Here is a 17,055-nt window from a genome sequence, read left to right on the forward strand (position 1 = left end):
ATCAATAATTGATTGATAATCAATCTTGAAAAATATAATTTATGTATAAAAATAGAAACATTTTCAAGGAATGTTATATGTAAAAACCAAATGAAACCCGCTTTCATTGAATAATAATACATGCTTTTTCAACCCGAACCCATAATTAATCTGAACTGGAAGATGAACAAGAACAGGAACTGGAATGATTACAGTGAGAACAAACACCCTTTTTCTTGAGTGCCCTTTTTTGAGCTTTGTAAGCTTTCTTTTCAGCCTTCTTTTGAGCTTTATATATTTCTTTCTCCATTTTATGCTCAGCAGATGGTTATGTCCATGATTAGCTGTGATTGGTAGCACCCAATGTGTGGACGATAAGAAACCTCCCTTCAAACCATTGATATGTGATGGTTCAGGTGATTGTACAAAAATGGTACTATGAAGTAGCTGAATGTAACAGCCTCTTCCGAACCCTATTATCACCTAAAGGGCCCCAGTTACACAGAAGAATAACTTAAGACTTGAATACATGTGGAAGTTATAACTGCATGCGGAAGAGTTACCGAGAGTGATGAGATGTGTGCAATCAAACCCATCCACACTTCCTTCTGTGTGAGTGGGGCCCTTAAGAGATTAGATGTTCAATAAAGATAAATTAAAGAGTTGGAATATGTATTATATAATACATATTAAGATCCCTAGATATACCCAACAAAATAGATGTAGTTAAATTTTAAGAGAAATTGAAAATATTTTGAATTCATCATTGGACATGAATTAGATGATTTTTTGTAGAATTAATATTAAGGGATATTTCCTGTGGAATGAAACGTCTGATCTTTTTAAGTATATTTATAATTGACACCATTAGAAGAAGACATATTTCATGGATCAGAAATAAGCAAATAATAAAAAAAATATTAGCTTTTTATCAAAATATAGCATAACATAATTTTGATCAGTCTATCTATAAGAATAGGAATATAATGGAACTCATTTAGCATTTGAACTGTGTATTATGAAATAATTAATCAACATAATTGGAAAAATGTTCGAATTCGTACAAATAATTCAATAATACTCTAACAGGATTCAACAATTGCAATAACCTTAACATTTTCCTAATCAATAATTGATTGATAATCAATCTTGAAAAATATAATTTATGTATAAAAATAGAAACATTTTCAAGGAATGTTATATGTAAAAACCAAATGAAACCCGCTTTCATTGAATAATAATACATGCTTTTTCAACCCGAACCCATAATTAATCTGAACTGGAAGATGAACAAGAACAGGAACTGGAATGATTACAGTGAGAACAAACACCCTTTTTCTTGAGTGCCCTTTTTTGAGCTTTGTAAGCTTTCTTTTCAGCCTTCTTTTGAGCTTTATATATTTCTTTCTCCATTTTATGCTCAGCCTTAGCTATTTTTTTCAAGTCTCTTCTAGAAAGATGGCTATGAAAGTCAGTTGGAGAATTATGCTCAAAATCATGATGATGGGAGCCAGGATGAATTGGAAAAGGAGCATGAGCGGAGTCAGGATAAGGAGTGGTTGTTGAGATACTAGAGGGTTGAGGCATTTCTTGATGTACATGAGGTAGTGGCATTACACCAGAGGGCATAGGAGGAATAACTCCATCGGGATGTAACCCAGGTTGCGGTGGATGAATTCCTGGACCTGGTTGAAAATGGGTGTCTAATTTAGGATATAATCCGTTTTCCGGTCCATAGCTCAGGGCTGAAGCAGGTAATGGAGGCATTGGAATATTACTCTAAAAACAAAACAAACATATTAATAGTTTAATGTTTTTTTTTTATATCAAGAATGTTATTTTCAATTTGAATGAATTCTGAAAAATGCCCAAGCCAATTATATACACGTAAAATTTTATTTTCATAAAAGAATATGGAAGTTGATATAATAGGTAATCCAAAAATATACCGATAATAAATTATTTACAATATATTATTATAAAAATAAAGTAATATTACTGCAGAAGCAGCATTTCCATATTTATAAGTTATAAGCAAAATTTAATTCGGCATCATCTAATTCAAAATGTTTTTATTATCATTTCTAAAACTAATGATATGCAAATGGAAAGTAGACTTTCTATCTATATTGTGAGAAATATTTCTAATTGATATAAATGGATCAATAAAAATATATTTCAACAAAAGTTGTTAGAGAGAGACAACATTTTAAAAACAAAATGGAAATAAAAATATACTAAATAAGTAGTCACTTGATAAATAAATTTTATTGAATAATAGCACCATGTATATAATTATATATTATAACAATTGTTCTAAAGGCACGACAGATAAAATTTAATTTGATATTCTATGGAGAGTTTTATCGTTCACAGCCAATTCTTCATCATTGTTAAAAAATTCAGAGGACTTTGAACTCTCATCACCAAATCCATGGAATAGATATTTTTTAAAACTTTACACATATTCAATAACAATTCAACAATTTTGCGTGAAAGGTAAAAAGCTTTTACAATTGAAATAGGTGGAATTTTCCATCACCTTTCATTTAAATACTATGGTAAAAAAATAAATAGCTTTAAAATATATTGGGGATAGCTTATGCTTTGAATATCAAGAATTTAATTTCTGATTCCTCAATGACGAGGTTGTAACATTTTAGATGCCAGTGAATTGACTAAAAACGAGCCTAATTCAGAAGCTGATGATTCATCTTCTTCGGGTTGCTTCCTTTGGTGATGATCCTGAAAATGAGAAGATTTTTGAATTATTCGGAATGATTGACTACTAAACAGGAAGGCTATAAGTTTTTTTTTAATTACCTGACTGGGAGCTGGATTTTGCCTTACAGCACTAGCTACCGTATTCAGTAACATAGATCCAACATCTTCAGCTGATTGTTCATTCTTAGGATTTGGGTGAGGAGGAGGTTGAGGATTAGGCCCGTAACCTTCCTGGGGTGGCCAATAACCTTGGGGACCAGGGCCATAACCCTGGGGTGGTGGACCATAGCCTTGAGGGCCAGGCCAATATCCTTGGGGGCCTGGTCCATATGCATAGGGCCCTGGCCCGTATCCTTCAGGCCCTGGTCTATAGCCTTGGGGTGGATACCATTGAGGTCCAGGTCCTTGAGGAAAAGGTCCGTAATTATTAGGACCTTGGTATTGCTGCTGAAAAAATATTAAGTTGACAATTGAAGATGTTATTAAATTAAGTTTTGTATATTACTGTTTCATTATTCGAGTTCTTGTGCAATACTGATTCAGCTAATGACCCCAAAACAGAAGATGCTATGTCTCCAGCAGTATCTGCTAAAGAGTGAGGCTTTGGTTGATTTTCCAAATTATCATGATTCCTATATTGCGGCTGGACATCTTCCTAAAATTAATTTCAACAACTGAAAACTAAATACCTTGTGTTTTTCCACCTTTGTACCTTTTTATCAGAAGGGTGCAATACTTGTTCAGCTAGAGAACCGAGTAATTCTGCACCCACTTTGCCAATATCGAAGTCCGGTTTGTTACTATCTTGACTAGGTGGCAACTGTTGTTGTTGTTGTTCTGCCACCTGAATATTTAAAAAATTTAAAAAATTTCTATATTGCAATTTAAACAGCCATAAAGATGGACGGGCAATGCACACATACTTTTTTATCAGCAGGATGCAGAACTTGTTGAGCTAAAGAACCAAGCAATTCAGAACCAACTTTGCTGAAATCAAAACCAGATTGATTGTCACTTTCTATTTGGGATGGTCTTGCACTAGTTTGTAATTGTTCTGGTTGTGCCTGATGGAAAGAATATTTTTGAATTATTATCTGAAGTATGAATCTTGAAATCTCCCTACTAACCTTGTTGGGATGAAGTACTTGCTCAGTTAAAGAACTCAATAGTTGTGATCCCATGCTTCCAAGATCAAAACCTGGCTGTTCTTGTTGTTCTTTACCTTGGCCTTGCATTTGTTGTTGTTGTTGTGAGTAATGTTGCTGTTGAGGATTCTGTAAAACGCGGATATCATCAAGAGGAGCATTAATTTTTGCTAAAGGGACTTGAACATTCAAAAAGTCTTTTTGTAGCTCAGTTGGCACAATTACTCATATTCTCGGGCGGAGATCTATTTTTCGTTTTTTTTTTATAAGTAGTGTTTATGCTATTTTACCGTAACAAATGCGTTTGAATTGTTGATAAAATGTCGTACATTTAGCATTGCTCATGGAAGTTCATTCGTTTGCTGCAACTTTGTGCACTCAGATTTTATGATAACAGGCGATACAGTAAATAATTAATAATAATATTGATTGAGAGAAAAAAATTGATCGAAAAATAGCAATTTGTGAAAAAAATCTCAATAGGATCTGGAATGAGTAGAATTCAAAAATCAAAAACCTTAAAATTCGTTCGTCCGCCTTCTACAGCTAAAAGTGCTATTTCTATTTCTTTCTATTTTTGTACAAGTATTATGGTATAAAAATCCCTGCTATTGAGAATTCGACACATTTCTTAAGGAAACAAAATTTAAAAAATTGGATAATGCAATTCAAAAGAAGAAATAATTGCCACGATGATACGAAATACAATATTTTTGAACGCAAAGTTATAAACTTTTAGTCAAATTTCGTAATGGAACAACCCGGGATCGAATCTCATCTCAACTTGATATTCATTGAAAATGAATTCCCTGATATTTTCATATTGTTTTTCCACAAGTCAAGACATTTTGAAATTCAAAAGGAAATAATAGAAGATAGTGTGAAAATCTCAGTGCTTTTTTTTTATTAACATAACAGTTTGAGTCCGAATTTGTATTATATTTTCTGAAATTGGTAACTTAAAATGAATAAGAACTGTGGAAGTGGAATAGTAAATACTTCTCAAATAAAAAATTTAATTACATACCTGTTTGTCAGATGGATGCAACACTTGGTCTGTTAAGGATTCGAGGAGTGAAGATCCCAATTTTCCAAGATCAAATCCAGAATGTTCTGAACCTTGAGGTCTTGTATGTTCCGCCTGAAAATATTTAGGTATTAGAATACACACATGATAGATAAGTTATCGACAACTTACTGGAGGTCCATAGTTGCCTTCCGGTCTTGGGTTATTAGAGGGCAAAATACCATCCACCAACCTTTCAGCTGCCCGTTTGGCAAATGCATCAGCGAATGCATTTTGAGCAGTGTCCATGATGGACGGATCTTGATGTCGATTATTGTCTCTATTGATATCTGGATAGAGCTAGAACAATTAATTTTAATTATAATTTTTGAAATATTATTATCGAACATTGATAGGAAATTCCACTATTAATCCAAGCCTATTTATTTTCTCTTCCCAAATTGATTCGAAGAATTTAAAATAGAATATATGAAAATACTTACCCCCTCTTGTGGGGGTCCACCTCCTCGATTTGCGTGTTGACCAGAGGAAAACATGTTATCCACGGCCTTCTCCGCGGCACTTTTGGCAACTGCTTCCGTTAAAGCATTCTGCGCTGAATCCAGGAAATTCTGCAACCCTTCACCTCGATTCGCCTGCACAACAGAGTTTTATAATGCTCTTTTTTTATGGAATCGTTAAAATTTATATCGGCCAGTAGTAGTTATTAGTTAACATACCGAACAAACATAGATACTATTAGTCACAATCCTAATTAACAATGGATTTATTCTGAATTTTTTATATGAAACATTGTATGTTGTGTCCTAACAAGGGTAACATAAAATATTGCTCGAAAATAGTTTATTGAAGAACTCAAGAGGGAGCTATGTTTCAAAGCTACTGAATTCCTAATCTCATTTCGGTTTGAAATTTCCAATGATCAGTTTTTGAAATCGTTCAGCGAAAAATATATTACCCCCCTCTCTATAAATGTTCACATTGTTATTTCGGGTGCAGTATAACTTAAATATTGTATGATAATTTAATCTTTGGCCTCAAGCGCCATTACAAGAAATTTAAAATCTAACAAGGATATTTCTTATAAAAACACTAAAAATTTGACACTATGGGTTATTATTTTCTCAGAACTCCATCCAAATCATGTGATGAGGTTTATGAAATTTGATAAATATATAGTGCTCCACAAAAAAATTGGAAGTTCATAAATTTTGTGACCGTTCAAAAGTTGTCAATTCTTGTCCACTTAGGGATTCACGGCTTGGCTTGATATTCAAGCAAGTTGGCTCAAGCTCAAGCAGCTTGAGTTTGACTTGAAATCAACTCAAATAGTAGTTTTTCAATGTTAAGTCAAGTACTTAATGAATAAATACTTGACTTGATATTGAAAAACTACTACCTATTCGTGATTTCAAGTCAAGCTCAAGCTGCTTGAGCCAAGTAGCTTGAATATAACGCTAAGTCGTGAATCCCTATGTCCACTAAATGTTCAGTGATGAGAAACCAAATTTTACTCTCTTATTTCAGTTTCAGGCAAGCTCTTGCCATTTGCGTTTCTAAGAATTTTTTATCAGTTATTGTTTCAAGTTCTCACAATCAACTTCAATCAATCTGAAAATTTGTTTTGCAATCATGCCTAGACGTGAACTGAGTGCGGATGAAGCCAATAGGCTATCGGTATGATCGAGGTGGGACGTAATAATCTGACAGATGTTGCGAATTTCTTTCAATTTAGTGAAAACAAGAGTAAAGTACCCAATATCTAACACTCCTACACAAGATCGGTTTCTGATTGTGTCTACCAGTAGATAGAGCCTTTGAGTGCTTGTCAAATCATGCAACATCGGCTTCTGAACGGTTCTAGTGTTTTGGTTTCGATTGAAACAGTTTGTCGAAGACTTCCAGACTTTAGTCTACATTCTCAACAACTTTTGCGAAGGAATTCCACTAATTCGCTTATGAATGCGTCTTCAATTGGAATGGGCCAATGAGCATGTGAATTGGAACGAACAATGGAGGTCTGTATTTTTCACGGATGAGTCGAGATATGGATGGTTTTCGGATAGTAGGCGTTTTCGGGTATGGATCCATCCTATGGTGCCTGGAATCGCTGATCGGTTAAAGAAGTTCATCTGTTCAGAGTTGGTACAGTACAATTACTGTTTGGGGAGGCATTGGTTTCAATGGACGTACAGAATTGTTGGTGATTGATGCTGCCATGAATGCGCAGTTTTACACAGATCAAGTCATTGACAATAAAAATCGTTTGTTTCATGTAGCTATTGAACCAAATTCTTAATTTTTGTTGGATCCCCATCGTGCAGGAATTGTCAATGAAATCCATGATATTTCTGCCACCTCGGTTTCTTAGACTTCAATCCCATTGAACAAGCTTGGGATCATCTACAAAAAACTTAGAATTCGCTTCAATAACCCTCGCATACAATTCAAGAACTCAGAAGGCTTTTACCGCAACTCTAGAGAGAAATTGATCAAGGCTACTTCAACAATCTGATCGATAGTATGCAAAGGCGTTGTCAGGCTTTGGTTGATGTTCGTGAGGGCCATACCCTTCACCGAACTTTATTTTTTCAATTTTTTAAGGAAACTGCTCTACAAATACCGAAAACAAATTTTCTCCTGTGACTGGGGAACTCCTGAAGAAATTGGATGAAGAATGAGTTAGATAAGTAAATGAACATTTAAATTTCTCATATTGAAAAAAAATGGTGAAAAAATATAGAAACTTTTGAAGTAGCCTCAAATTTTCTTCAAACTTTCTTAACTTTTGTGAAGCAGTATATTATCTAGACTCGAACCTAATGTTAACGTTAAACCAAGGTGTGGAGACTTGTGAAGTTATACCATAGTATAAAGAATTCTTTATACTACGGTATACACAGCCACTATACCATTAATATTCGGAAATTTAGAACAGAATTTTAAAAACTACGTATCTCCGAAATGATAAACGCTAGGATTTTGCGGTAAAATAGATATTATATTCAGTACCATGATGACAATGCATGTTTTCAATTTCATCATTATCTGCTCCCAATTTTCCGATAATTAATTTTTTATTTAATTGCTCGATTTTTTCATTTAAAAATTCATGAATCGTGTAATCGAGCTTGGAGAATCAATGGATTTTGTACCAAATCTCATGCAAATAGCTTTTATAATTTTTTTTTGTTCTCAAAGCTTTGAATTTGTTCAGGGTTATAAAGAATATTTCTGGAATGATTTGACATTATTCGTAAAAAATAATAGATCAGAATTAGTTGAAGCAGGATATTAGCTTCAAATATTGGAATCTGATTCATGAATGAAAATAAAAGAAGAACCGAAAAACTATAAAGCTAAATCAGTATTATAATGATTATTGAACATTGAAAATTTCATGACATATTCGATAAGTTTATTTTTCCAAAACAATATTTTAATAAAGGAAAAGATGCGCAGGATCGACATAGAGATCCTGATAGATCTAAATTCATATACAGTGTGAAGTTTTTCAAGTTCACAGTTCAACACAACGAAGTTGTCATCTTCATAAACTAAAACGTAGGTTAGTGGGTATCAAACTTCTCCTACTACTTAACCCTTTAAAGCTTCAACCATTCCAAATGGATGACATTGTGTGGATAATATGTAAGGAACGAAAGTCATAACGCACTTATTGAATGTTTTTCAGGCAAAACGCTCGGACAGGTCAATTTTAGTTTAACCATCTTATGACATAAAAATTTCACTTATGACGTCATTAATTTTTTACAGAATGAGGTCAGATTTTTTCAAATTACTACCCCAACATGTGTATTTTTATTTGTTCTTTTCATTTGACTACCCCAACTCTTTTGCTGATTTATTAAGGGTTAACGGAGCACAACTTGAACCTTTGCTCTAAATTTCGTTTGTTTCTTGGGTTGAATAAAGATTTTTTCCATGAAAGTTTCATTTTTAACTCTCACAGTGAATGTGTTATTTTTTCAAGAAGACTGTTATCTCTGATATAAAATTTTCAACACCATCATTTAGGGTAAGCTCTAGTCTGAAAAATCAGCAAAAAATGGGGTTGGTTATTTAAATAAATTTTTGACGTTACTCTGTAAAAATGAATGACGTGATAAGTAGAATTTGTATGCCACATGGTTGTTAAAAAGAAATTTGAATAGACCTGTCCGATCGTTTTGCTAAAAAACATCCAATAACGCAGTTATTAATTAATTGTTAGTGTTACTTACTTTATCAACGCACTGTATAGTCTGTACATAGATATATATATAAATTGGAAAATAATAACTATATTTTGATTTCATCGTAAACTGTGTTCTGTAAGGATTTTCTAGTAGGGTTTGGCAAAATATACGATGTAGGTAAATATTTCTTGAGAAACTCAGATGTAATATGATGGTGATAAATAATGTTTCATATAAAAAACATGAATAAATACATTGAATATATTCAAAACATCATTGATTAAAGAAAAATCAAAAAAGGCAAACTGTCTTTCGGAATTTTTTTGGATTAAAAATTTCTACTTACCCCCTGCTTATCATCAGGAATAATTTCATCCTCGAGCGGCATTTCCACAAAAATCACTGAATGTTGGATGCAGCGGTACACTTGAATACCGAACAGTCGCAAGACAGTAAGGATTATTAATAGAAAGAAATAAAGATGACGTAATGAAATGTTTACATCAGGCGTATCATCAAGGTGGGTAACCAATTATTGTGAACCTTTGATTGGATGCCCTTGGCTCTTTTGAGGAATGGATTTTGAAGAAATGATGTTCTCATCGTATTCCAGAGTAGAAACAATTTACAATAATAAAGATTACTCGATTTTAATAACAGTGTTTTATCTTGCTTTGATCAACAACTCATTGTTTCTGATTTTTGTACATAATGCATGAGAAAGTTGAATATCACATAAATGTACACATGCTATTAGTAATTAATTCACAATTTGAGCAAACCAAAAAAGATTTAGTAGAAATGTACAAACCATTCTTCTTCCTGGTTAGCAACTAACACTATAAAAATAAATTTTTGATTGATTTGAGACTGTGGTACATCGACTTACACACAAACTTAAAATAAACGAATGCTGAAATAGTGAAATAATCATGAGTAGCCAGTTGTGAAATTCAACATCGTTCCAAATAGAAAAGGAGGACAATATCAGTGACGTATTAAAAAAATTCAATAAAGAATACGAATAATTGTATGAGTCACGATAATATTAATTTAAAACTTGGAATATATGTTTATACTCACCTTCCGATATCTTTTCATCTGTAAATTGTTGATAAACAAGAAACAACCTTATAATTTACGTATCCATTAGCATTTTTCAATTTTTTTTTCTTTTTGTCTTTAAGGAATACTATTTGGGTATCATACATTTTGCCCAGAAAAGGGAATTGGAAAGGTATTTTTTTGACGCAGTTCCTACAAGTGTCCTCTCTACTCATTCGGAGTTTGAATATAATCTGTTTATATTAATATTGTTTCCATTGCATCGGTTTGCTGGTTCTACTCAAGTATGCTTTGAAATTTTCTCAATGGCTAAAATGTCGAACAACTCAACGGTCATAGATTTTGCGTAATGAATGGAATTCTGGGACACTGTAATTTGGCAAGAAACAAGAAAAATCACATTTGTAGGAAAGAATCTCATAGATTTCTCAATGAATTCTATCGAATACCCACTATATTCAACTGATATGAGTCCGGTAGACTTTTTTCTTCTAATCTACTGTTTTCACTAGATAAAAACTTAAAAAAGAATTAGCGGCCAATGCTGGGGTCGATTCCTGAAATTATGCTAAAGGTTTTGATGATTAGATTATTTCTGCACTTAAGATGAAGGATATACTTCGAAAGTATCAGGATTTAAATTACATATTTTGTTATTCATTTCCAATTCCCGGTACTTTTTTGAAATTTTGGAAGGTTTGTTCGGAAGAGGAAACATGCTGGCCAGACATTCTGTCGCCTATTTTGTGAAATGGGTCTTCCTGACGTAATCTAGATACATATTATCGATTTCAGAGGAACTAGGACAGTGACCATGAACAAATATCTCGGGATAAGATTCGTCGTGGTTGATATAAAATTTACTTTATAAGGATTGAAATGTAAGGTGAAACCAACAAGGGCGTAAATCATTTTTTCCAGGAGGAGGAGAGGTTTGTATGGTTAATAAAAAAATTTTTTTTGACGATAACCGTTTACTCATATATGCAATATAATTGTGTGAAAGAAAGGTTTGATAACGAAGTTTGAACCAAAAAATACTCGAAAGAATAGAATTTCTTTGTTTCCGATTCGATTACCTTATACAGCCTTGCCTTATACAGGGTGTTCCTGAATTGGAAGTACGAAGAAAAATGAAAGATTCCTTAAATAATTTTAAGAATAAAATGTCCTATACATGGGCCCACAAACGTTTTGTTTTCGAGAATCAGGGTGTTTCTTGTAGTTCTACACTTTTTGTGATGCTTATATAGTATATCCAAAGTCATTTTGAGGAAGCCAGAATTTGTCGATTATACCAGGGTTGTCCAAATTTACAGATATTTCTTTGAGGCCAGTGAATTTATTGCCTAACAATACTTTCAAATAAACCCCGGTATTTAGCGGATCGCGGTGTCCACTTCAAAGGGACATTTGGTCAAGCGTTTTTATGGACTAGTTCGAGTGACTTTGGATTTACTATAACAATTTATCGAATCTTTATGAATCATCACAGCTTACTGGATCTTATAAAAAACCGAAAATACCAACATGACAATCAAAAAATTTCACAACAATCGTCAATTTTTCTTATTGTGAATTAAAAGAAAACATTTAAATATTAGTGTTTGTAGCACTTTACTTTGTGAAACAAGTGCCACCTATATACAATCGATACCTTTATAAAAGTCAAATGTACAAAATATCTAGTGTCAATAAATAATTTTTTAATCGCATTTTATTGGAAAATGGAACCCCAACATAATCTATTTCGAATATTTTTTATCTTAACTATCCAACAGGTTTATTATTATAAATAATGAGCCAAAAGCGATATATAACATGCGATTAAACATCCAATGGCATCTTTATCCTTATTTGTAGATTGTTAAAATAAAAAAAAGGATTCATGTTTCCAATTTTTGTTTTTATTATCCATATAACATTGAAATTGTTTGAGATAACAATACATAAAAATATCCATCAATATTTAAAAGTTTCATATCCACCATAATAATATATTTAAAATTAAGTTATAAATGATATTCCTCATAATATATCAAAAATAGAGAGTTCATGCGTAGTATAATAGCTGTCTTTCAAATAACATATATAAATTAGCAAAATATCACAAATCCCGCAAGAAAATTTCATCAGTAATTTTTGTTGTATTTGTATTAGTTTGTGTAAATAAAAACAATTCACTATCTGTTAAAATTCGAGAAGCATGCAGATTTTGGTAGATGTTACGGAAACAAAGAATATTCAAATAATTTTTTACCAATGAATGTTTCATGATATTCACATGCAGATGTAGATAATATATACAGTCATTTTCAATTAAAAAACATATTGCAACAATAATTTTCCTCACACAAATATTCAAAACTTAATACTAATATAAAAAACAACTGTAAGGTAAAGGTAAAAATAGACTCTCAACAAACTCTATTTTTCACTTCATAATGAAACCAAAATGTCTACTATTTGTTGGAACGTTGAACGAAGCGAAAAATACAATTGGTTGTAGAGTTAGCATAATAGAATAGGAAATAACATGTTTCGACTTTGTCAACTAGGTGTTCGTTCATTGGTTTTGCATAACCGAAGTAATCTTCCATTGAAATATTTTTTTGAGACAACATAAAAAAAGTTTATATACAAGAAGAAACTGGTAAATAACGGTCTGTTAAATATTTCAAGCCATTCATTTTTGATTGCTTGAATGCGGAAGAAAAACACATCTTGTAAATAATAGAATGCATAAAAGATGATATTGATACCTTTATATACACATATAAATTTTTAAGTATCTATCCATTTGACAATGCAATGATGATATGACCATCATTTTCTTGAAATTTCACAACTTTTTGATGCCTTCAAAAGTTTTATACAATTGATATTTTAAGTAACAAGGCATAAGCTTCTACTTATTATCGTTTCAGTTATTTTGAAATTATTTCTATTGAAATATTAGATGTTAAACTTGAAATCTATTGTTGTACCGTTTGTCCTACATTATACCATACAAAGTAGAAAACGAATCACCAAATACATAATTTGAAGAAATAAAAAATTACATTCAATCATGTTCGATAATAAATCATTTTACTCAGTATTGAACAATGGTAAGGGTGTTGAATTAATACCATTTGATAAGTCAAAGGATACTATTCCCAATTATACTGAGCAAAACATTTGGCAATTCGATGGTGGAGGGATTATATCATTGTTTGTCGGTATGTAGGTAGCAGATTCTTCCATACCTATTTGAATTTGTCTATTCAAATGTATCTGTCAGTGTTAATATTTTTTAGTATTTTTTCTTTTGAGTTCTTGTATACTTTTGAACTCCGTGAAAAAAAATAGTATTATTTTTAATTATTTATTCGATTTGTTTGTTCACGAATAACGTAATATATGAACTACAATGAGCGTAATGACTTTACTTACAAACAATGAGATTGTACTCAACAAGCGTTGATCGAGCTCAGATATCTGAATAATTGCCAGTCAGTGGAATAGCAGCTTAGTGAAAATATAAAAATGTAAATAGTAAATTAAACAGGAATGTGTATCAAAAATTTCGACGATGATACTGAAAACCATTGCATCAGTGAACGAAATATTACGAATTATTCAGTAGGCGGCAGAAAGATCGAATGGCTTAGAAAGAACAAATACTCCTCGCTTATTGGAAGGACATATTGGCCTCAAGTTAGTTTTTGAGATTTACCCCCGGTTTTTAAAAGGCCAATCAACGTAAAAATCACCTTAAAAGCTGTCAATTCTATGATCAAACGTAATTTGGGTTGCTGAAAGTAAGGTTAACTCCATTTATTTGAACATTCTGCTAGTTAACACAGTGGCCAAATATTACACGTGAATTGTACGTCAAGCGTCATTTTGGGTTTCTGAAACGCATTTTAAGGTAAATTCAGGTTCGATAGCTTCGCACAGAGCCACCACATGTTAAATCCAAACGAACATAGATTAGATTAGACTTTCAAAAACCGAGGGTTAGTGTTTTTTCAACAGTATCAGCTGACTTCACAGAATGGCTGCTAGAGTGAGATTCGAAGTCTCACATGACTGGAATAGACTTCTGGTCATGATAACTAATAATTACTTAAATCAGTGTAACTTGTGCAATGGGTTATGTTATTACATGTTACCCCAGCATCTGATTGGACCATAGAGTGCTGTAACTACTCTAGTGAAGCCATGAAGCTATCGACAGTATAGCAACGTGATCTTTTCTACGACATGTCGTAGAAACTGTCGCGACAGTTTCATTCAAAATAATAAATGGATTTCTTCGTCACTTCAACATCCACTGAAATCAAGATGCTTCCATGAGAAACAATTTTCGTTGGACTGAACCACTGTATACACGAAGTCTTTTGATGAATAGGAGACCAACAGGAGATCCATCAATGGTTCAAACTCCTAACATTTCATCATCATGAGTTATTCCGAAATTAAAAGAAACTACGGATGTTACAACGATAATATTGAAAATTGTCCAGACAATGTGAAATTCAAGTAAAGGCCAAATTTGCTTATAAAGTTTAAGCTTGATGCACGATATCAATGGGTAGAATTTCCAGGTTTTATGCGGTACAAGTTAGAGGCAAAATGTGGACAGTCAAAGTTACTTTCACAACTGCTTAACAAAATTGGTTAATTTCATCTACCAAAATCATGCTCGAGATGGTATTATGTCTGCGTTGTCTCAATTAATCCCATTCATTTATGGGGGTCCCATGAAGCCACTTGTTAACGAGTATAAAAGAAAAATTGAAGGAAAAAATTTTTGTCGAAAATGTGGGAAATTCCAAGAAGGCAACCAAAAGCGTATTGCTGATCGAGATCAATAAGAACATGACATGTGTGACTTTTTACACATGATGATTTTCTTTAATGATATGAACGAACCAGTACCTATAATTTTTTTAAGGAAAATTTAAAGATTTCATATTTTATTCAACCGTTGGATCTTTCTGTCGCATCTTGCACTTCAAATGTGATGCTTTAAGATTTTGAAGATAAGAAAATTATTTGAAAAATGTTATTCAATATAAACCATGTTTCCTCCTGAATTCATCATGTTCCCTTTCACTCTTTTCTACGAAATCATTATGAGATTTCACCGCAAAATACACAAAACTCCCGAAAATAGCTATGAAAATTATGAGGATCACGCAACCAACCAAAGGACTCTGCTGACGATATCTTCCATAGAAATTTCTTGGAACGAAATTAATTGTGGTACCCTGAAAAATAATTTTAAAATATCTCAAATATACAACAAAAATAAACAAAAGAAGCAAACTTAAGCAGTTAGAAGGAAAGTATTATTGGAAAGAGCAGTGTTAAAATTATAAAAATGAAGATGAGCCATCTTCTTCTACACCTTATACAGTTCTGGCAAGTTGGTTTCGTAGGATGTGTTAGGAAGAAATGTATGAAGAATATCGAAAGTCAAACGGAGAGCCAACACAAAACATTGAAAATCCAATTAGAAGGAAGAGGAGAGTCATCCCCTAGCTCTACAAATCTTTGTCTCTGGTGTCAGCAGATAACATACTCATAGTTTATTTCTACTTAGCCTTAAGCTGCTTTTTCACTACTTCTATACTACTCCAGCGACTTAATAAACCACATTGGCGACAAGCGTGGTCTCGTTTTTGATTGGCTGAGCCTAAATATGGCGGTTTTTTGTTTACATATTCATGTAACATACATGTAGTGTTCTTCAGTTGAATGAATTTGAATATATAAAATATTATTCTTTAGTCAAAAGCTACGAGAGTTGAGAATCGTAAGAAATGTCAAATATAAATGGTCTATGCGCCATCATGATCTCTCAAAATCAAGTAGGCATAAAATTGAAAAATCTTCCGTTTTGTCTGAAAGTTTTACAGGTATAAGTACACACCAGGGTTCCTATGCATCTTAGAGCATATCATCACTGACAGTTGTTCGGTATTGAGCTCCTGTTTACGAGAACAATGGAAGAAATTGAAGAAGAGATGTGTGTGGAAAATTCCGAGAAGGCAACAAAAAGCATATTGCTGATAGAGATCAAGTACATAACAGGTGTGATTTTCTGCACATGATCATTTTCCTCAATGATACGATAAGACGAACCAGAATCTGCTTATGAATCTTTTTTATGGATTGAAGGATTTCATGATTTTTGTAAACTGTTCGATCTTTCTGTCGCATCTTGCACTTCAAATGTGATGCTTAATAATTTTGAACAATAAGAAACTAATTCGAAATATGTTATTCAGTCAAAACCATGGTTTCTCTTGAATTCATCAAAAGCTTTATCTCTTTTTTCTACGAAATCATTATGAGATTTCATACCATAATACACAAAACACCCGAAAATAGCTATGAAAATTATAAGGATCAAGCAACCCACTAAAGGATTCTGCTGATGATAATGTCTTCCATAGAAATTTCTTGGAACGTAATTAATTGTAGTAGTACCCTGAAAAATAATTTTTAAAATATCTCAAATATACAACAAAAATAAACAAAAGAAAACAAACTTAGTCAGTTAGAAGGAAAGTATTAGGGAAGATGCAGTGTTAAAATATGACAATGAAGACGAACGATCTTCTACGTTTTATGCAGTGCTGGCAAGTTGGTTTCTCAGGATGTAGTAGTATCAATGTGTTAGAAAGAATGAAAAAAAAATGTACGCAAAATTTCGAAAATCGAACATAGAGCGAACACAAATACTGAAAGTCCAATTAGAAAGAAGAGGAGAGTCATCCGCTACCTCTACAAATCTTTGTCCCTGCTGTCAGCTGCTATCATACTTGTAGACCGTAGTTTCATTTCTGCTTAGCCTTTCGTGAGAGCCTTAAGGTTGATGACGATCATTGAGTATATCGCTTGAGCTTGACTCAAAACAAGG

At 32.7% G+C, this 17,055-nt stretch overlaps 2 protein-coding genes across 6 annotated transcripts in view; both read right to left on the bottom strand.

Annotated features, from left to right (window-relative positions):
* Nucleotides 1-138: 138 nt before the first annotated feature.
* Nucleotides 139-17,055, bottom strand: part of LOC123686174 (galectin-4-like) — a 58,159-nt gene continuing 41,242 nt past the window's right edge. Inside the window, exons 5-6 of one of the 3 annotated variants that reach the window (XM_045626189.1) lie at nucleotides 1,393-1,758; nucleotides 139-289 (exon numbers count right to left, since the gene is read on the bottom strand). In XM_045626189.1, the coding sequence (XP_045482145.1) occupies nucleotides 146-289; nucleotides 1,393-1,758 (510 nt within the window). In that variant the 3' untranslated portion in view covers nucleotides 139-145. Of the gene's footprint in view, nucleotides 290-1,241; nucleotides 1,759-17,055 lie in introns of those variants that run through there. The other 2 variants (XM_045626195.1, XM_045626180.1) reach the window with 2 other exon arrangements.
* On the bottom strand, nucleotides 2,229-10,045 carry LOC123686159 (protein enabled-like). Of its 3 annotated transcripts, none has more exons than XM_045626165.1 (11): nucleotides 9,886-10,039; nucleotides 9,421-9,500; nucleotides 5,358-5,510; nucleotides 5,047-5,214; nucleotides 4,876-4,989; nucleotides 3,831-3,977; nucleotides 3,627-3,767; nucleotides 3,416-3,547; nucleotides 3,209-3,358; nucleotides 2,803-3,147; nucleotides 2,229-2,724 (listed from the first exon to the last, which is right to left on the bottom strand). In XM_045626165.1, exons 2-11 carry the CDS (start codon nucleotides 9,460-9,462, stop codon nucleotides 2,617-2,619), a joined length of 1,500 nt encoding a protein of 499 aa, XP_045482121.1. In that variant the 5' UTR covers nucleotides 9,463-9,500; nucleotides 9,886-10,039; the 3' UTR covers nucleotides 2,229-2,616. The 3 variants fall into 3 exon arrangements, with proteins under 3 accessions (XP_045482121.1, XP_045482117.1, XP_045482127.1); XM_045626161.1 differs by having other exon boundaries at nucleotides 2,803-3,150; nucleotides 9,886-10,038; XM_045626171.1 differs by lacking the exon at nucleotides 9,421-9,500 and having other exon boundaries at nucleotides 2,803-3,150; nucleotides 9,886-10,045.

This window comes from Harmonia axyridis, chromosome 1 (assembly GCF_914767665.1).
Source record: "Harmonia axyridis chromosome 1, icHarAxyr1.1, whole genome shotgun sequence".
NCBI classification, from domain to species: Eukaryota; Metazoa; Arthropoda; class Insecta; order Coleoptera; family Coccinellidae; genus Harmonia; species Harmonia axyridis.